The 24641-nt window shown below is 43.0% G+C and overlaps 1 protein-coding gene across 1 annotated transcript; it reads right to left on the bottom strand.

Moving 5' to 3' along the window:
* Positions 1 to 17310: 17310 nt before the first annotated feature.
* CXCR4 (C-X-C motif chemokine receptor 4) lies at positions 17311 to 21126 on the bottom strand. Its single transcript, XM_002749474.7, has 2 exons — positions 21023 to 21126; positions 17311 to 18898 (listed from the first exon to the last, which is right to left on the bottom strand). The coding sequence occupies exons 1-2, from the start codon at positions 21035 to 21037 to the stop codon at positions 17855 to 17857; spliced, it is 1059 nt and encodes a 352-aa protein (XP_002749520.1). The 5' UTR covers positions 21038 to 21126; the 3' UTR covers positions 17311 to 17854.
* Between the last annotated feature and the right edge of the window lie 3515 nt (positions 21127 to 24641).

Genomic DNA, 24641 nt, shown 5'->3' with positions numbered 1-24641 from the left:
CTCATTTTATTTTTGTCCCCATACGACCCTTCATCTAACTGCAGCCAGAGACAGCTTTAAAACGTGAATGCATCATGTTGTGTTCCTGTTAGAAACCTCTCAGTGCCTTCTTATTTCATTAAGATAAAGTCCCAAGTGTTCTGAACTTGATCCTCTATGATCTGGCCTTTACTTTCTTCCCCAACTATACTGCGTGTCACTTTCCCCTTGCTTACCAGGTCTCAGCCACAGTGACCTTTTCATTTCAGTTCCTCAAGCACGCCGGGGCCTTTCCCACCCCAGGCTTCTGCTCACATGCTGTCTCTGCATCTCCATGTCTGTTCCTCCCTGCTTTGTCAGTTCAACTCCTATTTCTTGCAGGCATCAGCTTAACTCCCTCTTCCTCAGACCTCCAATTGTGTTTCATAACAATCTGTTTACATCACGATTTATAAATTTATATCACATTTATCTATATTAAATGGAGGCTCTGTTTTTGTTTTGTGTGAGTGTGTTTGACAGGGGTCTCACTCTTTCACCCAGGCTACAATGCGGTGGCACAATCATGGCTCATTGCAGCCTTGACCCCTGGGTTCAAGCAATCCTCCCACCTCAGCCTCCTGAGTAGCTGGGACTATATGCATGAGCCATTGTGCCCAGATAATTTTTTTAGAGATGGGGTCTCACTATGTTGTCAGGCTGTTCTTGGTCCTAGGATCTAAGCAGTCCTCCTGCCTCAACCTCCCAAAGTGTTGGTATTACAGGCATGAGCCACTAAGCCTGGCCTCTGTTTGTTTAATACCCATCTTCCCTACTAGACTGGAAGCTCTATGGAAGTGGGGCCATGTTGGTGTTGTTCACCTTCATACACCCAACTTCAACAGGATGTCTACCACATAGTAGTTGCTCAATAAATCTATTACTTCCTGAAATGAAATAAGTAGAGAAACTAGATGAGAGTAGAGGTTAAGAAAAATAAATCTGGAAGAAATGTGTAGAATGGATTTTAGTTAGATGGATTAATTTCCTAGTGCTGCCATAGAAAATTCCCGCAAACTAGAGACCTTAAAACAGAAGGAATTTATTCTCTCATGGTTCTGGGGGTCACAAGTCTGAAACAGATGTGTCAGCAGGGACCTGCTCTCTCTGAGGTCTCTAGGGGGATTCTTCCTTACCTCTTCTAGCTCCTGGTGCCTGTTGGCAATCCTTGGGGTTCCATGGCTATGGCAGCATGACTCCCATCTCTGCCTCTTGTCATACGGTGTTCCCCTGTGTGTCTCTCCTTTCTCTGGGTCTCCTCTTCTTAAAAAGATACCTGTCATATTGGATTTATGACCTACATTTCTTAAGTATGACCTCATCTTAACTATTACATTTTCAAAGACCCTATTTCTAAGTAAGTTCAGGCTAGGGTTCTGGGTGGACATGGGTGTTTGGAGAGACACTATTCCACCTAGAATACTTGGGGTATAAGGAAACCAATTTGCAATTGTTCAGGCTGCAGGTGAAAAAGACCTGAACTGTGTTGTAGTGAGAATTAAGCGGAAGGGATAAAGCCAAGTGACATTTAAGAAATTACAGACCATAGAAATTCTCAAGTTAGTCTTCTTATATCATTCAGATGAGGTGCCTCAGGGGTGGCCAGGTAGTAGGAGGAACAGGAGAGGTTTTCCGGGTCTACTAGCCCTTGCTCAATTAGAACAATTATTATTTTATTTTTTTCATGTTTGGTATCCACATAAGATATTTTTTGAAGATTGGTTGTACCACATAGCTCTTATTTCAACGTTTAGGAAATTGTAGCCAATTAAAGAGCAGGACAGTAATTCAAAAATAAATTGCATAGTGTAGACTACTGGTTTTAAGAATTTGGGGAGAAGGTGGCCAGAGTGGTATGGGAAATTTTCATAAAAGAGACAAGGTTTGAACGCAGTGGCTGCACTTGTGAAGTACAATGAGTAAATGAGGCTCGATTATCTTTCTTCCTGTAAGCTACACTTCTGCTGAACGGAGATGTGGGTGTGGCCCGGTCCCTACGGCAGGGGTGCAGGATGAGGTAGAAGGTACTGGGGACCTGCCAGCAGGTTCTTCCTGCCAGGGTCACTCAGTGACATGCTGAACACAGGGATGAAGGAGAAGGAAGTGCCACAGGTAGCATCCAGATTCCACAAGTAACAGATGAGGAGGCAAGTTGGTGTGGTGTGTGGGAGAAAAGTGGTTTGCATCCAGATTTCGTTTGTGGGGACCCCTCTGTTTTGGACGTTGGGTTTGAGGTGACATTGGAACAGTAAAACTTTGGTAAGTAAACCTGGATGAGTTAAGTCATTTTATGTTTTGTAACCCCCATGACCTTTTAATTTCAATGACAGGGTCATCTTCCAGGCCATGGGGTCCTCCCCAGAATGCCCATTTTGGAACATGCATTGTGGAAGTTAAGGAAACAGTAGTCTGTGACTGGGACTGTCATCTCTACCTGAACCACACAGTGTCTTACTCGATGGCCTTCCCAGATCTACTCAGGGCCCTTCTAATTTCTTGTTTATCCTACAGTCAGAGTTATCATTTCAGAATACACGTGGATCTTGGTGGCCATTCCTACTTAACACACTTCCCATTGCTCTTAGAGCAAGGATCAAAGTCCTTGATGTACCTTAGCAGATTCAGGCTAGAGGTGACCCTGTCTTGATTCTCTGGCCTCTCCTGGCACGACTTTTCCTCTGATCTTAGAGATCTGGTCACAGAGTCTCAGCTTCACTGACTTCTTCCTGCCACAGGGCCTTTGCACATGTCCCTTATGCTATCATTTCCTACACGCCTTACCCTCTCCAAACACACACTCATCCCTCAGATACCAGCACAGTCAACATTTCCTTGACCCCTGGCCCACCCCTAGTCTAAACCAGTTCAGGTCAGTTTTTTTTTTTTTTTTCTTACAGAGCCCTGTGCTCTGTTTATAAATGTGTGTTTATTCCCCAGGTTATTTAATATGTATTTCTCCTCTTCTAGGTTTCATAAGAGCAGCGGCTATGTAGGTTTTGCTGTATTAAGCACTTAGCATAGCAACTGAAATGTAGTAGTGGAATGAATGAATGAGTAAAAGCTCAAACTCCCAATATTTGACTTCTTTAGTTTCCAAATCCTAAAGTTGCATTCAGAAGCACAGTTTTATTTTTTGGGCAAACACTACTTTTGCCTATAGGGACATATCACACTTTAACAAAAACGTACAATATAAATTTTATTTCTGCTCTATAAATATTTGGCAAGTTAAAGTTATATCAGGTGTTAAAAATACATTTCTTTAGAGACCTTGATTTTGCCTGTTAAAGCACTTGCTGAGAGATATTCTTATATTTTAAGTGTAAAGGAATAGATTGTACTGAAAAAAAAATCTCTAGAAAATGAGGTCCCAATATCACCTTTTGGAAGCTATGACCATTGAGGAGATGCTGCTCAGATAACCCATTAAGAAAGAACTTTTCATGAGCCCAATTAGCCAACAGTCTCCGGCTGGGAGCGCCCCTTTCTGGCAGAGGCGTCTGTGCTTGCTCTTCCCAGGCAGTCCCCAGCCAATGATGAAGCATGGTTGAAATCCCAGGGCCATTTCTGTGCAATGCAGGACTTTTTTAACAGGTACCCTTTCCTTGGGAGCGCTCAGTTGGGTTGGCCAAGACTTTGTTGACTCTGCACTGTGGTCTGAGGCTCTCTCTTCCCAATCCCGCTTTCTCCCCAAGATCACATTCTGAAGCCTTTCTCTTCTTAGTCTGTCTTAGTCTGCTTTCTTTCCCCTTCCATCGTTCATACTCGATACCCTCTCCTAAACCTCTTGTACTCCTAACTCTGTCTCAGCATATTCTTCCCAAAAGATATAATGGATGCAGAGGGTTTCCAGCGATATACTGATGTAGCATTAAAATGTTAGGAGTTTAATTTTTTTGTCAATTTTCCTTTCCTAGTTCATTCTCTATGAAGATTTTTAGTTTATAGGCCAATTTATAAGACTTATTTCTGAAATAAAGAATAATTCCAGAAAAAGAATCATTCCTGTGTGACTAGCCTGAAAGCTCATGGGGACTGACACTGTTTGTTAATGTCCTATCCCAACACTTGACACATAGTATATGCTTTAAAGACTCTATCTCCTAATACAGTTACATTCTAAGGTACTGGGGGGTTAGGGCTTCAACAAATGAATTTTAGGTGGGGGCGCAATTCAACCCATAACAGAGGCCCTTAAAAAAGCCAGTAAGCAACTCTTTTGTGTAAAGATTTTTTTTGAGATGGGGTCTTGCTATGTTGCCCTGGCTGGTCTCAAACTCCTGGGCTCAAGCAATGCTCTTGCCTCAGCCTCTTGAACTGCTGGGACTACAGGCATGCACCACTGTGCCTAGCTTAAAGTGTTTTAACTTGTGTTGGATGCTAATCAAAATAGAAATAAAATACAATAAAATAAAACAAAAATAAAAATTATATGAAACAAAGCAAGTAGTTAATATTCTTCCTTTAATGTTTAATTTATAGCCAAAGAGTTATACAAGTGTATCTATAAGTATAATGAAGTATAAGACAAAATTCCTGTATAATTCTAGGCAGACTTGTGATGCTTGACCAGGTAAGTCATATATTGTAACAAAGAAACAAATTTCAAGTCATAAATGACCATACCCTTGAAACTATGAATAGAAATGTCTTTACTGTGTGGATTCAAATCTAAATCAAAATAGGTAATATCTTTATCATTAAAACATACATACACTTTTTAGGAAAGATTATACCCACATTTGGACAATTTGTTTTTAAGGATAATGATAAAAATTGTTAACATGTTCCTTATTAACATATTACTTTTATTTATTTATTTATTTATTTATTTGAATCGGAGTCTCACTCTGTCACCCAGGCTGGAGTGCAGTGGTGCAGTGTCGGCTCACTGCAACCTCCGCCACCCGGGTTTCAGCAATTCTCCTGCCTCAGCCTCTTGACTAACTAGGATTACAGGTGTGCACCATTATGCCTGGCTAATTTTTGTATTTTTTAGGGACAGGGTTTTGCCATGTTGGCCAGGCTGGTCTTGAACTCCTGACTTCAGGTGATCCACCTGCCTTGGCCTCTCAGTGTTGGGATTACTGGTATGAGCCACCGTGTTTGACAAATAAATTGATTTTATTTTAACTATAGGTAAAAATGTTAGCTTTTCCTTTCTAGTCCCTTTTTTGATCTGCTTCCTGAGACTATCTCAGGTAATAAAAGTAACAAACTTGCAGAATCCTCTCCACAAAGTGAGTGTTGGTCTTTTTGGCCTTTCCCACCTGGGAACCTTGCATATGTGACATGCTGCAAATCACCATTGTTGTGTGCGGCTATATTCTGAGGACTGATTCGAATGAAGGAAGTTCTTCCCCAACATGACATTTCCTTTCTAATACAATACAAAAATGGAATATTTAGGGTTGACCACTCACACATTGTTCCCATTTCAGGCCCCCACACTATTGCCGTCATGTGTGAATGCCTAACCCTTTCAGAGATTTCCGTTAGGGCTTTCTAGTATATTTACTTTCCTGTGGATTTTGAAAGAATTGACCTCTCTGGGAGAAGTGCTTTGAGAAAGCCTGGATCTGTATTGCTTCTACTAAAGCCTTAACAGGCTGGTCTTGTGAAGATGGTGCCATGAGTATGTATTGATTTGAAATGGGCTCACTTGCTCTAAGTTCAGTCTGGCCTGTGGCTGCTTCCACACAGCCCTGAATTACATTCTCTTGTACTTTGGGAATTCTCTAGAATGCTTCCTTGTGGTTATAACCTTCAGTTCAGAAATACTAGACTGCATCAAAGGCACTACTGGGAACATAATGTTCCGATTTCTGCTACTAGTATAGTCATGTCTTGTTCAATGACCTGGATGTGTTCTCGAAAATGTGTGGTGAGGTGATTTCATCATTGTGCAAACATTACAGAGCATACTTAAACAAAGCTTGATGGTACAGCCTACCACACACCTAGACTGTACAGCCTATTGCTCCTGGGCTATAAACCTTACAGTGTGGTACTGTACTGAATACCATAAGCAACTGTAGCACAAGGGTATTTTTGTATCTTGACCCATCTAAACGTAGAAAAGGTACAGTGGAAGTATGATGTTATAATTTTATGGGACCACTATCATACATGCAGTCTGTCCTTGATCAAAACACTGTTATGCAGTACATGACTCTACTATATTCTAACTACCTTGAGGATAATATATGTCTGATTTTTTTTCTTTAAATATCATACTAATACCTATTTCAGTTAAGCTCAACAATCATTTCTCTAGTACTTTCTTGGGTCCTGAATGATTAAACAAAGAAAAGAAAGAGACAAGGCTTCTTTCTTGTAGTATTTATAGCCTGGGAAGGGGCTTGGGATTGTATACTTCTTTCCTCCCTGTCCTACACCTTTTAAAACAACCCAGTCAGCACATGCCTGTAATCCCAGCACTTTGGGAGGCTGAGGCGGGTGGATCACGAGGTCAAGAGATTGAGACCATCCTGGTCAACATGGTGAAACACCATCTCTACTAAAAATACAAAAAAAATTTAGCTGGGCATGGTGGCACGAGCCTGTAATCCCAGCTACTTGGGAGGCTGAGGCAGGAGAATTGCCTGAACCCAGGAAGCAGAGGTTGCTGTGAGCCGAGATCGCGCCATTGCACTCCAGCCTGGGTAACAAGAGCGAAACTCCGTCTCAAAAAAAAAAAAAAAAAAAAAGTTCGAGACCAGCCTGACCAACATGGTGAAACCCCATCTCTACTAAAAATACAAAAAAAAAAAAAAAAAAAAAAATTAGCCAGGTGTGGTGCTGCATGCGTGTAATCCCAACTACTTGGGAGGCTGAGGTACAATAATCACTTGAACCAGGGAGGCAGAGGTTGCAGTGAACTGAGATAATGCCACCACACTTCAACCTGGGTAACAGAGTGAGACTGTCTCAAAAAACAAACAAACAAACAACAACAACAACAAAAATCAAGCCAATTATCTCTTCATTATTCATTACAGTAAGTTTGGGAAATATGGAGAAATCAAAAGAAAAAACATTTTACAATTGTCCCAAAGCTTATTACTTAACTACTGCTGACAACATTTCATCTTTTTAAAAAAATAGCCATGAACATGGAATGTTTCTCCATCCGTCTGTGTCCTCTCTTATTTCGTTGAGCAGTGGTTTGTAGTTTTCCCTGAAGAGGTCCCTTACGTTCCTTGTAAGTTGTATTCCTAGGTATTTTATTCTGTTTGTAGCAATCATGAATGGCAGTTTGTTCTTGATTTGGCTCTCTTTAAGTCTGTTATTGGTGTATAGGAATGCTTGTGATTTCTGCACATTGATTTTGTATCCTGAGACTTTGCTGAAGTTGCTTATCAGTTTCAGGAGATTGTCGGCTGAGATGATGGGGTCTTTTAAATATATGATCATGTCATCTGCAAATAGAGACAATTTGACTTCCTTCTTTCCTAATTGAATACCCTTTATTTCTTTTTCTTGACTGATTGCTCTGGCTAGAACTTCCAACACTATGTTGAATAGGAGTGGTGAGAGAGAGCATCCTTGTCTAGTGCGAGATTTCAAAGGGAATGCTTCCAGTTTTTGCCCATTCAGTATGATATTCAAACTATACTACAAGACTACAGTAATCAAAACAGCATTGTGCTGGTACCAAAACAGAGATATGGACCAATGGAACAGAATAGAGGCCTCGGAGGCAATGCCACACATCTACAACCACCTGATCTTTGACAACCATGACAAAAACAAGCAATGGGGAAAGGATTCCCTGTTTAATAAATGATGTTGGGAAAACTGGCTAGCCATGTGCAGAAAGCAGAAACTGGACCCTTTCCTGACACCTTACACTAAAATTAACTCCAGATAGATTAAAGACTTAAACATAAGACCTAACACCATAAAAATCCTAGAAGAAAATCTAGGCAAAACCATTCAGGACATAGGCATAGGCAAAGACTTCATGACTAAAACACCAAAAGCATTGGCAACAAAAGCCAAAATAGACAAATGGGACCTAATTAAACTCCAGAGCTTCTGCACAGCAAAACAAACAATCATTAGAGTGAACCGTCAACCAACAGAAGGGGAAAAAATTTTTGTAATCTACCCATTTGACAGGGCTAATATCCAGAATCTACAAAGAACTAAATCCGATTTATAAGAAAAAAAAAAACCCATTCAAAAGTGGGTGAAGGATATGAAAAGACACTTTTCAAAAGAAGACATATACGAGGCCAACAAACATGAAAAAATGCTCATCATCACCGGTCATTAGAGAAATGCAAATCAAAACCACATTGAGATACCATCCCACACCAGTTATAATGGCAATCATTAAAACATCTGAGACAACAGATGCTGAGAGGATGTGGAGGAATAGGAACACTTTTACACTGTTGGTGGGAGTGCAAATTAGTTCAACCATTGTGGAAGACAGTGTGGCAATTCCTTAAAGACCTAGAAATAGAAATTCCATTTGACCCAGCAATCCCATTACTGGGTATATATATAAAGGATTATAAATTGTTCTATTATAAAGACACATGCACATGTATGTTCATTGTGTCACTGTTTACAATAGCAAAGACCTGGAACCAACCCATATGCCCATCAATGATAGACTGGACAGGGAAAATATGGCACATATACACCATAGAATACCATGCAGCCATAAAAAATGATGAGTTCGTGTCCTTTGTAGGCATATGGATGAATCTGGAAACCATCATTCTCAACAAACTGACACAAGAACAGAAAATCAAACACTGCATGTTCTCACTCATAGGTGAGTGTTGAACAATGAGAACACATGGATACAGGGAGGCAAGCATCACCTGCTGGGGTCTGTTGAGGGGGACTAGGAGAGGGACAGTGGGAGATAGGGACTTGGGGAGGGATAACACGGGGAGAAATGCCAGATATAGGTGATGGGGATGGAGGCAGCAAACCACATTGCCATGTGTGTACCTATGCAACAATCCTGCATGTTCTTCACATGTACCCCAGAACCTAAAGTGCAATAAAAAAATATACATATATAAATACATGCAAAGACTTTTAAACCTGCTTCTTTCATTTCACACATCATGAACATTTCTAATAAACTTTCCTCCTCTCTGTATACCTTTTAAAACAAGCCAATTGCCAATCAGTTGTGCATGGTGTCTTGTTTTAAAAGGTGTGGAGAAGGGAGGAATATTTAAAAAACATTTTCTTTGTAAACATTGATTAAGAAGCTGGATAATATTTCATTCTGTAGATTCATCATAGTTTCTTTCATTCTCATTTTGCCGTAAGATATTTAGGCAAATGCCATTTTTTTGTTATTACAATGTAATACTCAACTTTGTACACAGAACACTTTTAAGATTTAGTATATGCTTCCTGAAGTTAGATGTCTAGAAATGGTCTCTTTGTATCAAAGGGCATGAACATAGAGGGTCCAGAGACATTTGCCCTTGGCTTTGGCAAGGTCTGGCCAGCCTATGTCTGACCAGCAGGACTCAGTGGTGCTTGGCTCACTGTACTTCGGCCCTTGAGACATTATTATTTTGAAGATGTGTGCTAGTTTGATAAGTAAGAAACAGTGCGTTGTTGTTTTGATTTTCATTTATTTGGTTGCCAGAAGGTTAAACATTTCCTCATATTTTTGTTTATCAGTTTTATTTCCTCTTTCATGAAGGGATATTTTGAGTCCTTTCTTATCTTATTATTTCCACACATCTCTCCTCTTTTCCACTCCATATGGATGGGGTTTCCATCTGGCCAGGAATTTTTTCCAGGGCCACCTTAGCCCAGACGGCGTGTCCTTCTTTACTCTGGACCACGGGGACTGAGCAGCTGCTTTTGTGCCATCAGCCACATGTAGCAGAAAACCCACGTTCAAACAGAAAGCACCTGGCAGTTTCCTCAGAGTCTTCTCATCCGAAACAGAAGTTGGGCCTCTCATCTTGGGAAGAATGTTCTATAAAGCAATAAATTTATTGGGAGATTTTTTAGTAAGAGGCAGAACAGAGCAGCCCCTTGGAGATTAATTTTGATATTCCCACGAGGCACCTGAAGGCTAAAAGAAAATGGCAGAATTATCCTCCTTCCCCAAAAGCTGGGGTCAGGTCCAAAAACGCTTTCTGCACCATTGATTTTTCTTGGGCTTTTGTGGCTCAGCTTGTGGCCATGAAACACTATTCATTGCCATGGATTATGGCTTTTTCTTTTGTCCTATTTACGGACTGTGTGGGGATTCACTGCCAAAAGTTGTGATTGGTGATTATCACTTTGGAGGAGCAAAGCTGATGTTGCTCACAGCAGATGAAGGTTAGTCAGCGCATCTCAACAACTTTCATTAGGGAGACGTCACTGCTCTTGCTTCAGGGAGTTATAAGAGAAAGACATACCACCTTTATCGGCACTCTGGGAGATGAAAGTGACAGAGCTGCACAAAGGAGGATTAAAAAAAGTGACTGTCTTACCCAGACCATTCATTCTAAAATAAAAGACCCAATAAAGAAGAAAGATTTTGCCAAGCAATATGACAAACCAGTTCCCAGACCCACTTTGAGGGTTACCTGTGAAAGCGTTTTGTCCATAGGAAAAGTGTCTTATAAATGGTAGGTATCACATTTATGTGAATAAAGTCACTAGTTCTCTGGGGCTTTCAGTGCCTGAAGTTTAAAGAGTAAACTTTCCTATATTTCAAGTTTCACTTGTTCATTTTTATCAAATTTCTACTATTGCTCAAGCCTATTCTAGACTAGGGGTCGGTAAACCACAGCCTGCAGGTCAGATCTGGCCTGCCACCTGTTTTTGTTTTTAATAGCTCAGAAGCAAAGAATGGTTTTCACATGTTTTAATGATTGGAAAAAAAAAAACCAGAATAATACCTCATGACATGTGAAAATCTCATGAAATTCAAATTTCAGTGTCCATAAATAAAATTTTATTGGGACACAGCAGCCACAGTCACTTTTTTATGCATTTTCTTGTTAGCATGGCAGAGTTGAGTAGTTGTGCTTGAAACTACATAACCCTCTGAGCCTAAAGTATTTGCTCTCTGGCCCTTTACAGAAAAAGCATAGGACCAATGTTTTAGACACTGAAAATGTAGCTATGAACAAAACAGAGCTAGTCTTTACATTCACAGAGCTTACATTTAGGTGTAGCCTTACTTTAAAAATGGCCCCAGGGGGACTGGCATCCTTGATTTTGGCTTTGGAAACCTCAAGTTCTAAACAACTGAGCTAACCTTATATAATTTTAGCCAACATTGGGACAGCCATATGGAATCTGATTTTTTTTTCATCAAATCAAATCAAGTATCTATTAATTAACTATGTTAGACTGCAAAGATCTTGGCACTGAGGCATTAAACTAGTTGAGGAAACAATGTCTACAAATTAAAAAACAAGCTAATGGCATTTACAAAAGCTTCTTTTAACTTTTCAAAAGCCTTTTATTTGTGGGATCTTCCCATGTCTCAGACTTCATGAGCTAAGAATTTAGGATGGAAAAGCTCACTTGGACTGATAGAGACAGAGTAGGCTTGCCAAAGGAAGTGGGATGCGGGCCAAAGTGATGGTCTTGATTTCCTTCTTCAATCCCAGGAGCCAAACAAGTTGTCTTCTGTGTATAGAAGGCCGAAGAACTACCACCAGCGCTTGTTCCCATATCCTATGGCTTGGCAGGACTTTTGCTCTTATCTTCATGACGTGAACAGCTTCCCCTGGGCTGGTAAAGCAGGAAGGAAGACAAGGATTGGGGGCCTCTCACCCAGCTTGTGAGGTGGGCTGGGATCTGACACCTCTTAAATGGGGAATGAGTGGGAGCAAGACTGTAGGGGTATGAAATAATGGGAAAACTGGGTGGGTGGGTGGTATCCTGGAGTTCTTAAGATGTTGGAAATTGGAAAGTCTGAGAGGTCTTTAGCTCATTTTCCAGCATGTCTAGAACATCAAAGGACTACATCTGCCACTCTATCATGAGCAGCTTTCCTACTTGCCTGGTCCAGAGTGTTGTTCGGTAAATGGTTCAGTAAGTGAGTGACGGTGAAAGAATGAAGGAGCGAAGGAAGGAAGTCAAGCCACACACAGGAACATTAGTCAGAATACTTGGGGCTAGGTGTGGTGGCTCATGCCTTTAATTCCGGCATTTTGGGAGGCTGAGGTGGGAGGATCGCTTGAGTACAGGAGTTTGAGACCAGTCTAGGTAAGATGATGAGACTCCCATCTGACAAGACAAAACAAAACAAACAAAACAAAACAAACATACAAATTAACTGGCTGTGGTGGTGCGGGAGGCTGAGGTGGGAGACTTGCTTGAGCCCAGGAGGTTCGAGGCTGCAGTGAGCCATGTTTGCACCACTGCACTCCAGTCTGGGTGTCAGAGTGAGACCCTGTCTCAAAACGAAACAAAACAAAAACTTGAGAATTTTATGTGCTCCCAAGAATAGAAATTTATGGGTGTTGATTCATTTGCCTACTCCACAAAATATTATGAAGCTCCTGCTATATGCCAGGCATAGTGAATCAGGTTAACTCGAAACCCATTTTATTTCAACCACAAATAGTGAAAATCTTTCTAAAATGACAGTGTCTGCTTTGTGATTTACAAAAGGACAATCAGGTGAGTGTCTAGTCTTCAACCCTGAAGAGTACTGAAGAACACAAAGGTTGTTTTTGACCCTGTTAATTTTCCTGAATATTGACTAACATCATGGTAAATAATAAAGTTCCTGTAGGGCTTAGGGAGGCACACTCTGGTATCAGACTGCCTGGTTCAAATGCAGGCCTTACCACTTGTAAAACATGTGACATTGCGTCAATTTTAAGCTTTGTTCTATGCTTCTGTTTGCCCATCTGTAAAATAGGCAAATAATAATTGCTGTGTAGGGCTGTTATGAAGATTAAATAATCAAAGCCCCTTGGAGTGTAGTAAGCCCTCAAGGTCAATGTTAACTGTTATTGCTATCAATAGGACTCGAACTAGAGATAGAAAGATACGGGAGTTTACACTGAATATATTGAGAATGTGAAGACATGCCCTAGAACTTGGTTGTCCTGTTTTTGTTTCACATTTATGGTGTGTGTAGTGAAAAGAACATTAACTCCTTTATTTGTAGTTAAACTTTGCCTGTGCCCTCGCCTGAAAATGGAGCTGGCAATATCGCTGGGACTCCTGCATCTTATATATGAGAGTGCCTGGAATTTCAATATACATTGCTTTTCTTCAGACAGAGTCAAATACGAGGAAGTAATTCCCTTTAATTAAGAGTGTTGATGAGTTGGGTTCTGGTTAATTGAACTGTAATATGTAAATCAACTTAATAGTGGACTGACTGTGCCAGATAAACACACAGCACCTGGTGTAGCTTGGTTGAGCACTGTTTGTTTGATTTTCAAAAACTCTGTCTCTTCTGTGACTTCTTCACATTATGGATCCCTCAAGTCAGCCTATAGCCAGTTTGCATTTTTAGTTGAAAGAAGGATTTTCAGAAGGTTTTAGAATATTTTAATTGTTGGACTTGATAAAATTGACTTAAATTAATCTGAGACAGTTGCAGACAATGGAACAATAGGCTGGTACCTCATCACTCATTTTTTTAAATAAAAGGACAAAAATGGGAAGTGATCCAAACTGCGTCACAGGCAGTGGTGAGGATTACATGGGTAAACATCGTGGGCTTTAGACAGGTATTCGATGAGAATGAGGATCCCCAGCATTTTACCATTTATTTTCCCTTGTAGGATGACTTCTTAGCACAGCATGTGGCAGTCCATCAGAGAACAGAGAAGAAATGACAGAGTCCTTGCCCTTGAGAAGCCGATATTCCCATGAGAGAAGAAAATAAGCAAAGAGAAAGATGTCATGGTGACAAAGTGACACTGAAATAAGTGTGGAAGGGAACTGTGGGAGTTAGGTAAGGTGGGAACGAGTAGAATGCATTGAAGTGAGACTCACCCTGGAACCCTGTCCAGTGATAGTGTCTTGGTTCTGGTTGCCATAAAGAAATACCACAGACTGGCTGGCACGTAAATAACAGAAACTTATTTCTCACAGTTCTGAAGGCTTGGAAGTCCAAGATCAAGACACCACCAAATTTTGTGTCTGGTGAAGGCTCACTTTCTGGTTCACAGATGGCACCTTCTAGCTGTTTCCTCATCTGACAGAAGGGGCTAGCTAGATTTCTGGCATCTCTTTTATAAAGGCACTACAAATTGCGAGGGCTGCACCCTTATGACTTAATCACCTCCCAAAGGCCCTGTCTCATAATACCGTCGTCCTGAGGGCTGGGATTTCCACATGAGAATTTTGAGAGGATACTAACATTCAGAACATAGCAAACACCAAGCTTTTTATGGATTCATGCTATTTCGGAGAATTACACTGGTTGGCTATATCCTTATTTTGATAATTATTATCACCTTAAAAGAGGGTGATAGAATTTTGAGCATTACTGACATTTTGGGCCAGATGATTTTGTTGTGGCAGCTGTCCTGTGTGTCGTAGGATGTCTTAGGCTTTCTGTGTCTCTGTTTCCTCTTCTATAAAATGTGATTAGTAACAGAAGCAGAATTAGTAACAGGAGCGGCATCCCTGGCCCCTACCCACTAGATGCCACTAGCACTTCATCTACTGCTCCTCTCTGTGCCCCCCTACTTCCTCAATATGATGACCCCAAATGTTTCCAGACCTTACCAAATGTTCCCTGGTGGGCAAATTGCTTCCTTGTTGATGACCATTGCGTTTAAAGAATTCATTTCAACTATTTTATTGGCCCCTAAGGCACCAGCCTCCCTCTGAGCCTGTGCCCATGCGAATGCTATCTATCTGGCTGCTTGCAGAGTCTTTCCAGCACTGACTGGCCAAGTCACACTCAACGTGGCTGGAACAAATTCCTACGATGCCAGGCTGCAAGGTTGCATTTTTACATTTCTAGGTGTTGGGGGATAACTTTAGATTATTTTCCAAAGTAATCTAAAGTTTGTCTCCAGGGATCCTTGCCTCTCCTAAATGAGTATTATCAGGGAATAATGACAGCTCAATTGTTTCAGAGCCTTTATTTAATATATGACAATAGCTAGGAGAACGTCACAAACAGTTATTACAGTAAAGCCTGTAGGGTACCTCCCCAAAGGAGTATCCCAGAATCATTATTTTAACGTAAGCATAATTGTAAAAGGGGGCTGAGAAGCCCACAGTAGGGGGGGTTAAATTGTCAAGTGTCATTTTAGGAAAACAAAGGCTTTGCAAGAAAAAAAAATCCACTTTCCCCCCTAGTTACAGGCTTAATGTTAGTAATAAGTTAGATGTCATATTAATGCTGTTGTTGGCAGCATGCATACAATTTAAATATTTTAGCTTCCATTATACAACTGGATCTACATGACTGACCTTTAAGGGCCCCATTCATAAGGGATGGTGAGAGGGAACAATCAGCTACTTCAGGCAAGGGCTGGCTAACAGACTGGGTTTCCCCTCATTGTCAGACAAACCACCACACAGGGAACACTTTGGAGACTCTCTAACATGGCAGGGTTGGGACAGAGAATGATGGGGGTGAGGGACACACTTTTGGGGCAGGGAAAGAGCCAAAGCTTGTTTTTCTTTTTGAAAAAGAGCTATCCCACCTTTGTTTCCAGGGAGAATGAAGTATCCATTAAGACTGGTGACACTGGGAATTTTGTTTCGGCTCAGTTTCTTTTGTTGTGACTCCACGGCAAAGGAGAGGAATCTGAGGTAGGGAGGTTTCAAGCCAAGGTGATAAAGAAAAAGCATGCCTTCCAAGGATTTCTTCTATTGTCTCCCGGAGAATAAATATTTATAGAGAGGGTTCAAGTGAAGTCTGTCTCCACGGTCTTGGCTTTAAGACTAAGCCTTTGAGAGAGTACATGTAAAACTATGCTTAAATGAAGGGTGATCCAATTAGGCTTCCCAGGGAAAACCAAGAAACCTCAAGATAATTTCCTATCTGAAATCTAATTGTGTCCTCAAGTGGAATAGGAATACCACTCTGAATTACCCCAGATACATAGATGGCAGCAAAAATGCACAGCCAAATTGGATTCTATTTTAAGTAATTAAGTTATTTCCCTTCACAGGACCTATAATTTGCCTTGAACAAATGTGATTTGCCTCAGAAAGATAAGGCATTGCAATTTTTCCTCCAAAATGGATTTTTTGTGCCAGAAACAATTACTAAAAGTAGACCAAATATTGCTGTAATTATATCCTACGTATTATCTGAGTGCATGCCTGGAGTACCCTGTTTCTGTTCCAACGTGAGGTAGGTATGGCTGGTTTAGAAATTATCTTTAAATGGAAACCAGAGCTGAAATTTACTCAAGAGCCTGGGGCTTACACAATGGTCGTGTAAATAGCTACGGGTGGTTACACAAGACTCCAAAATCTTGTGCAAAATATGAGCAACAGGGAGCTTGCTTCAGTGGACCTTCCTTCTGACTCTAATAAATACCAATATTAGCTTGTAGCTGCTTGGCTGAGTCCTTGAGGAGGTGCTAGGTGTTGCAATAGTTTAAGAATAAAAGTGTTGAGATTTGCATAGAAGATATTGCAAGAAGGGGTATTTTGGTCATGGTTAATTTTATGAAGAAAACATTCACTTTTGGCTTTCTTTATTAGCAGTTAACTTATGCCCAGGTGTTCTGAAGGACAATAGTAGGTAATAGTCAAGAGCAGAGGCTGGAACAATAAACAGATTTAGTTGTTGGCTCTGCCCCCTTGAAAGTGCAATGTATGGGAAGTGTCTGAATCTCAGTTCACTTGTCTGTGGAAAGGGAGTGATGGTTATCTACTCCAAGGAGACTAGATGAGAAAACACACAAGGCCTGCCATTGCACAGACCTGGGTTTCACAAGCGGACGGTGGAGTAAAATCCAAACACTATTGCATACGTTTTCCTCTCTACACAGGCTTATCCTTCTGAAAGGTAATCTTTCACACAAATGGGTGCCGGCTGGCCATTTCTAAACTTCCAACTGAATTTAAAACGGTTAAGGCTTCAGATTCATAAGTCATGTTACCTGGTTTGAAATACAGGCTTTGGTATTTGGTACATGCCTTTGGCCAAGTTACTTAGGCTTTCTGTGCCTCCGTTTCCTCTTCTATAAAATGTAATTAGTAACAGAATCTATCAGAGTTGTGGTAAGGGTTGAATAAAATATTGCAATGAAATACCTAGGATAGTACTTTGCAAATTATAAACGTATCTATTATTATTTTTATCTTCTGCCAGCCAAAAAAAGTCAACAGAAATCAGAACATAACACTAAGTAAGTTTAACGTGTACTTTTATTAACAACTTAATACAAGACTGTACACTGTAGGTGCTGAAATCAACCCACTCCTGAAAACCAAAAAACCAGCATTTCTATACCACTTTGGGCTTTGGTAATAAGTGCCATCTTCTACAGCAAAATTACATAGTGTAATCCAACCTCTTAAGAACAGAAAGAAAGAGATGTTCCACGGGAATGGAGAGATTATTTATGCATAAACAGCTGGGGATCATTTCTAGCTTTACGTGATTCACTACACGCTCTGGAATGTTTAGTTCCCTTTTCTACGGTCCTACCACCAGACACACAGCAACTAAGAACTTGGCCACAGGTCCTGCCTAGACACACATCCATATGAAACAAAAAATATTTATATAAATAAGTCAATTAAACCGCACAAAAACTAAAGAAACACAAGACAAAAATCCAACAACAAGCAATAAAAACTGTACAGTATCGGTCAGTCTTTTATATCTGAAAAATGTGTAACTTAAAAAAAAGTTCTTTATCGTATTAAAAAAAGTCTTTTTACATCTGTGTTAGCTGGAGTGAAAACTTGAAGACTCAGACTCAGTGGAAACTGATGAATGTCCACCTCGCTTTCCTTTGGAGAGGATCTTGAGGCTAGACCCTCTGCTCACAGAGGTGAGTGCATGCTGGGCAGAGGTTTTAAATTTGGCTCCAAGGAAAGCATAGAGGATGGGGTTCAGACAACAGTGGAAAAAAGCTAGGGCCTCTGTAATGGAAATCCACTTGTGCACAGTGTTCTCAAACTCACACCCTTGCCTGATGATTTCCAGGAGGATGAAGGAGTCAATGCTGATCCCAATGTAGTAAGGCAGCCAACAGGCGAAGAAAGCCAGGATGAGGATGACTGTGGTCTTGAGGGCCTTGCGCTTCTGGTGGCCCTTGGAGTGTGACAGTTTGGAGATGATAATGCAATAGCAGGACAGGATGACGATACCAGGCAGGATGAGGCCAACCATGATGTGCTGAAACTGGAAGACAACCACCCACAGGTCATTGGGGTAGAAGCGGTCACAGATATATCTGTCATCTGCCTCACTGACATTGGCAAAGATGAAGTCGGGAATAGTCAGCAGGAGGGCAGGGATCCAGACGCCAACATAGACCACCTTTTCAGCCAACAGCTTCCTTGGCCTCTGACTGTTGGTAGCGTGGACAATGGCCAGGTAGCGGTCCAGACTGATGAAGGCCAGGATGAGGACACTGCTGTAGAGGTTGACTGTGTAGATGACATGGACTGCCTTGCATAGGAACTTCCCAAAGTACCAGTTTGCCACGGCATCAACTGCCCAGAAGGGAAGCGTGATGACAAACAGGAGGTCGGCCACTGACAGGTGCAGCCTGTACTTGTCCGTCATGCTTCTCAATTTCTTCTGGTAACCCATGACCAAGATGACCAATCCATTGCCCACTATGCCAGTCAAGAAGATGATGGAATAGATGGTGGGCAGGAAGATCCGGTTGAAATGGGCATTTTCTTCCCGGAAGCAGGGTTCCTTTATGGAGTCATAGTCCCCGGAACCTATTTCCTCGGTGTAGTTATCTGAAGTGTATATCTGCAAAAGAGGCAAAGGAATGGACATTCACTTTCGATTCAGCAAGCATTATCCAAGTTAAAAAAATTTTTTTTTAAAAGGCAATTTAAAAAAGCAATTCAGGCTTGCTTTCTTCAGGCAATTCTGAAGTACTAGGCTAAGGGCACAAGAGCATTACTGTAGAATCCTACAACTCTCCTCCCTATCTTTTCCCATAGTGACTTCATTATATCCCTCTTTAGTAGAACCAATTACTAAATTCTTTGTTTAGAACAAAAGGGCGCTGAGACGCTGAGGGTTTCAAAGTCGCATCTTGGCTAACTCTTCTGCCCCGCCCACTAGAGGGAAGAAAAAAAACCTTCCTTGGAGAAAAAAAAATACACACAAAGAGGCCACTCCCAGGCGGCGTGGGGGGTGGGGTGGCTGCAGCGAGATGGGGCTGCGATTAACTTTTTGTAAGAAGTTTTTCCCCAAGGGAGGGAAGAGGGGAGGGAGGAGCACGGGGGGGAAGGGAGGGGGCGTCCCAAAGACTCATTCTCCTAAGGCGCAAAAACAGTATTTTCCCACGCCTGCCTAAACACAAACCATTCTGCGCTTCAAGCAACATGTAGTGTGTAAAGCAAATACAGTTTTAGAACGAAGGCCCTTTGGTGCTTGGGGTATATTGGGAGAGTGTCAGAAAATGAACAAACGGCACCTCCTCCCCCAAGCGGGCGCTCCTCCCGGGCGTGGGTCTCTTTTGCCATCCTCGTGTTTATCATTTGGCGCCTTTGGGAAGTTAGGGAACGCAGCATTTTCCTGGGTGGAGAAGGTCACGGGGTCTGCACCCGTGGTCCTCGCCCCAAGTTTCATTTCCTCACTCTCCCGGGTGGCTTCCCATTACCCTGCCACTGATCCAGTTAACCCGGCCGGAGATGGGCAGCTGGGGGCCGGGTTAACTGGATCAGTGGGCACGCTGGGGGCCGGGTCGTCCAGCCCTGACCGTCACGGCTGCCCACCACGCCCACGCCTGCCGCCCACAAGCAGGGTTGCAGGGGCTCCGCTGGGCGACACGCCAGCAGGCTCGGTCCCACAGGGTGCTGGGGAGAGACAGGGCGGCTCCGCCGCGAGCGCCTTTGAATTGCGCGCCGCTGCAGGAAACCAAAAACTCCCTAGCAATAGGGTTTCAAAAGGCTTCTGGAAACCACCGACGGTTAAACATCGCAACTGGACTCGGAGAGAGCCAAACGGTTTCCCCACTTGCACCTGCCTGTCTTCGCCGCAGCGACCGGGTAGCCCAGGTGCGGTCCTAACCGCCTCGGTCCCCCCAGTCCCCGGAGCCCACTTCTCGGGGCTGGCAGCTGCGCGGTGTCAAAGGGGAGGTCAAACCACCCCTCTGATCCCACCACCTCTGCACGATTCCAAACTCTCGAACTGCAGGACCCACTCGCGGTCGTGGGGAAGTGCTGCGCTTCGGACGCCCGAAAGGTTTCCCCCTCAATCCCCAAGCGCGCGGGCCGATCAACTCCTAGCTGCTGCCACCACTCGATCCCCTCAGAGGATCGGCGCGGTGGGTCCACCCGCCTTTCCCGCCCTCTGCATACTGTGCCCAGAGACTGGCACAGCTCCGTCAGCCGCACAGAGTTTAACAAACACACACTCAACGTCAAGAACAGTAACAGCCGCTTATCCCCTAGGTTAAAAAGGGGCGCAATCTCCTTCTGGGAACTCAGCCCAGGCGTGCCGCCCTCTGCCTCTAAATCCAGAGAACGTAACTCGCTCCATGAAACCCCCGCTTCCCGAAGGAAAGAGACCGGTGGTCTGAGTGCCGGGGCAGCGCGCACGCCTTCTCTGCGCTTGTGCACAGAATCTTCTTGTGTTTGCAAACAACGTGCAAGCCGCCGCGCGCCGCGGGACTCAAGGGGGAGACACATGCAGCCACTGGAACGCTGCTTCCAGTCGTTTCTCCTCTACGTACAGCGAAAAAGATTCCAATCCTATCCCCTCGCTCATATAGCCGTGGTCAAGAAAACTCCTTTCCGTGACCCTTTTTTGGAGTACGCGTACCTCCAAAGTCCTGGCCCCTTCTGCCCACTCGGAGAAGGGCTGCGCTCTAAGTTCAAGCGTTTGTACATTTATGACAAAGCAGGTTGAAACTGGACTTACACTGATGCCCTCCATGGTAACCGCTCGTTCTCCAGACGCGGTGGCCACTGGAGCACTCAAGTCCTCGGGGACACTTTGCTACCTGCTGCCGCAGCCAACAAACTGAAGTTTCTGGCCGAAGCCGGACTTTTATAAAAACACGTTATAAGCGCGGCGCATGCGCTGCTGGGGCGGGGAGGGAGAAGGCGGGGTGGGGGAGAGCGGCATGCGCGAGGGAGGAGGGCGTAGGGGCGGGGCGGAGGGGTGCGCGGCTAGGGGACCCTGCTGTTCACGGGTGGTCGCGGAGCGAGTCCAGAGCCGGACAGGACCTCCCAGAGGCGTTTCCTAAATTTGGGGAAAGCGGGATGCGCCTGAAGACAGGTGGGAAGCGCGTCTCCGTCTGGCGCGTCCATCCTCGTTAACATGGATGCAATTCAAGACCTGGGAATGCTACAGTGGAGACACTGAGGCCCAGAGAGGGGAAGTGGCTTGCGGGAGTAACCCAACCAGTAGGCGGCAATGTTGGAAGTAGGGCCGAGTTTCCGACGCCATTCCCCGCGCTTTCCGCACTCGCAGCCCATTCAGAAGATAAAATAAGATCCTTCCCTCGGACGATGTAACTCTGCAAATTCACAACATCACCAGGGTCAGGTGTAGATACTTTCAGTAGAAGGTAGGATTTGGCATAATTCTGAAGACTGACCAGACATAGATGTGTATTGCTCAGTAATTTCATAATAGTGGTAACCAATTCGTGAATAGTACTTTATTATTCTAAAAATATGCTTTATTATAAGACTAATTTAGCGACCAGTACTTTTTGTAACAGGTCACGAGGAACTTGCATAGAATCACTCATTCATTCTCACAACACCGTGTGGGTATTGCCATCACAGAGATGCATTTGGTCAGATATTTATAGAAGGACGAACCGCGTGCCATGCACTGTTCTAGGCGCTGGGGATCCAGCGTGAACCCGACAAGGCCCGCACGCGGAGGAACCAGCAAATAATCCCGGAGAGATGAAATGCCAGGGATGGGCAGGGATTCCAAGCCGGGCTGGAACCCAGGTCTTCAGTCCCCACACTCGGCGTCTTCCACTATTTTGAGCGGAGGACGAGCTTTGGCACGAATCAGAAATTAGGTTGATGAATTGAGCGGGGCGGAGTAGGGGTGGGGTCGGACGTTTAAAGCTATCCCAGACAGGCTGAGGTTTGCACCAGGCGCGCAGACAGTGCTTTCCACCTCGCGCCACTTCCCGCCGGCGCGGAGTCTGGGTGTGGCCAGAGAGCGAGTGTGGGGCGGGGCCGAGAAACTGCGCCGCAGGCTGAGTGGCCGCTGCGGGGATAGCTGGGGCCGAGGTGCCTGCGCCGCGACAAGGACCCGAGACGCCCCCACCCCGCCCCGGTCCCGAGGCCGAGGAGAGGCCCAGACTGTACCCAGTTTTCTATATCAAAAGATAACATTTCAGTCTGGAGTGTTCCAGAGGTACTCCGGAGGCTGAGAACATTTTCTCTACAGAGCATGACTTTCCCCCCTTTGTCTGGGACCCCCTCTAATGTTTCTGGGTGAAGGTCCTCATCTGCTCTGCCCTTTCACAGATACAGGAAAGATGATATCCGAGCCAGGAGATGGGACTCACAGAAAAGAACAAGTTAGGACACACACTAATCAGGAGATAAATAGATGATAATATTTATCTCCTGATAAATAGATGATATTTATCTCCTCTATAAATAGATGATAAATAGAATTAAAAAAAAAACCCAAAAAACTCCAGATTCTTGGAGGGTGGTGGCTGAAAGAGGCTTCGGAAGCTCCACGCCTCTTCTCACAGGCCTTGCACTATATATCTCTTCATCTCTATCTTTATAATATCCTTTATCATAAACGATAAAAGTAAGAAATAAAAATGAAAACAAAACCGGAGAAACACTTTTACTTTTTTCGAATCTTTAATAAAACGTCAGGATCTTCATATTTTTATAGACACGGTAGATCCTATCTATTGAAGGTCTGGAATTTCAGAACGTTTTTGTGACTTGCTTTTCACAAAGCCTGGTAGTGGCAGAATCAGTCTGTTTTATCCTGTACTGTAAGCTGCATTGCACCTCAAAACTCTTCGCTGCAGGATATCTAAAACCTGAAAGGTGAAATCTCCCAAATCTGTCCAAAAAGGGAAAGAGGATAAAACTCGGAGCAAAATGGTTTGCATAATAAATATTTGTTGATTGCTGGCAGACAAAAGAAAGCTCCTTCCTTTATCTGAAGACTCCTTTCAGATCTTTTTAGGGATCTCTATTAAAAGGAAGCAGATAATTAAAAGAACAATGAGATGCTATTTGGTGACTACCAAATTAGGCAAAAATCCATTTTTTTTTTCGAAGATAATATTTGCTCTCCGGATTTGAAAAGACCAGCTGTCTCTCGCTTGTCACTGGTGAGAATGTGGCTTGGGACAACCTCACTGGAAAGCATTTTATATTCAGCAGAAACTTTAGAACAGTAGTAATTCCACTCACAGGAACTTATGCCACAGAGGTATTTGTGGAAGCATTTTTAAAAATAGCAAAATGTCTGAATAGCCCTGAATAACCACTGTTAGTGGAATAGTTGACAAGATTTTGGTTTATCCATATCTGATATTCCATGTGGACATTGCAAATACTATTTGTGAAGAATTTTTAGTGACATGGGAAAATACTTATGAAACATTAATTGCAAAAAGCAGGATTCAGAATTGTGAATCTAGTGTGATCTCATTTATGTTAAAATAGACATTTGGAAAACATGGGGAGGAAAACCAGAATGTTTATAGGGGTTTTCACATATTTGATTTTTGCTTTCTTCCTGGTGTTTTTCTATGCTTTCCAGATTTTCTGTAATAGACATGAAACATTTTCATATTAATAAAAAGAGCCAACAAATTTTATGACAAAAAGGAATCAGAAGGGCTCCCTTGATGTATGTTTCCACTTCTAAAGTACCTACTAGGTGTGAGACTTTTTTCACAATAATCCTTTCCTCTTTTCAAGGAATGCTTGTTTTCCACTGGGCTAATCTTAAACTTCTATTACCACTGGGCTACCTAAACCTTATTCTCAACTATTCTATGATGTTCTTTAAAAAACAAAATGGCAGGGTGCCGTGGCTCATGCCTGTAATCCCAGCACTTTGGGACGTTGAGGTGGGCAGATCACGAAGTCAGGAGATTGAGACCATCTTGGCCAACATGGTGAAACCCTGTCTCTACTAAAAAAAAAAAAAAAAAAAAAATTAGCTAAGTTTGGTGGCGGAAGCCTGTAATCCCAGCTACTTGGGAGGCTGAGGCAGGAGAATAGCTTGAACCAGGGAGTCAGAGGTTGCAGTGAGCTGAGATTGCACCACTGCCCTCCAGCCTGGGCTACAGAGCGAGACTGTGTCTCAAAAACAAACAAAAAAACAAACAAAACTCAAATATGTATTGAGCACCTGTTATGTGCAACCGCCCTCATATAATCCCCTCAATAACTCTACAAGGCAGGTGCCATTACCTCTATTACATGGTAAAGAAATTAGGGTCTGAAGAGGATGAGGAACTGGCCTGTGACTTCACAGTGCGGATCTGTACCCAGTCTGGCTATGAAGCCTGGGTCATTTG

This window comes from Callithrix jacchus, chromosome 6 (assembly GCF_049354715.1).
Source record: "Callithrix jacchus isolate 240 chromosome 6, calJac240_pri, whole genome shotgun sequence".
Classification (NCBI taxonomy): domain Eukaryota; kingdom Metazoa; phylum Chordata; class Mammalia; order Primates; family Cebidae; genus Callithrix; species Callithrix jacchus.
This window is presented reverse-complemented; position numbering and strand designations above follow the sequence as displayed.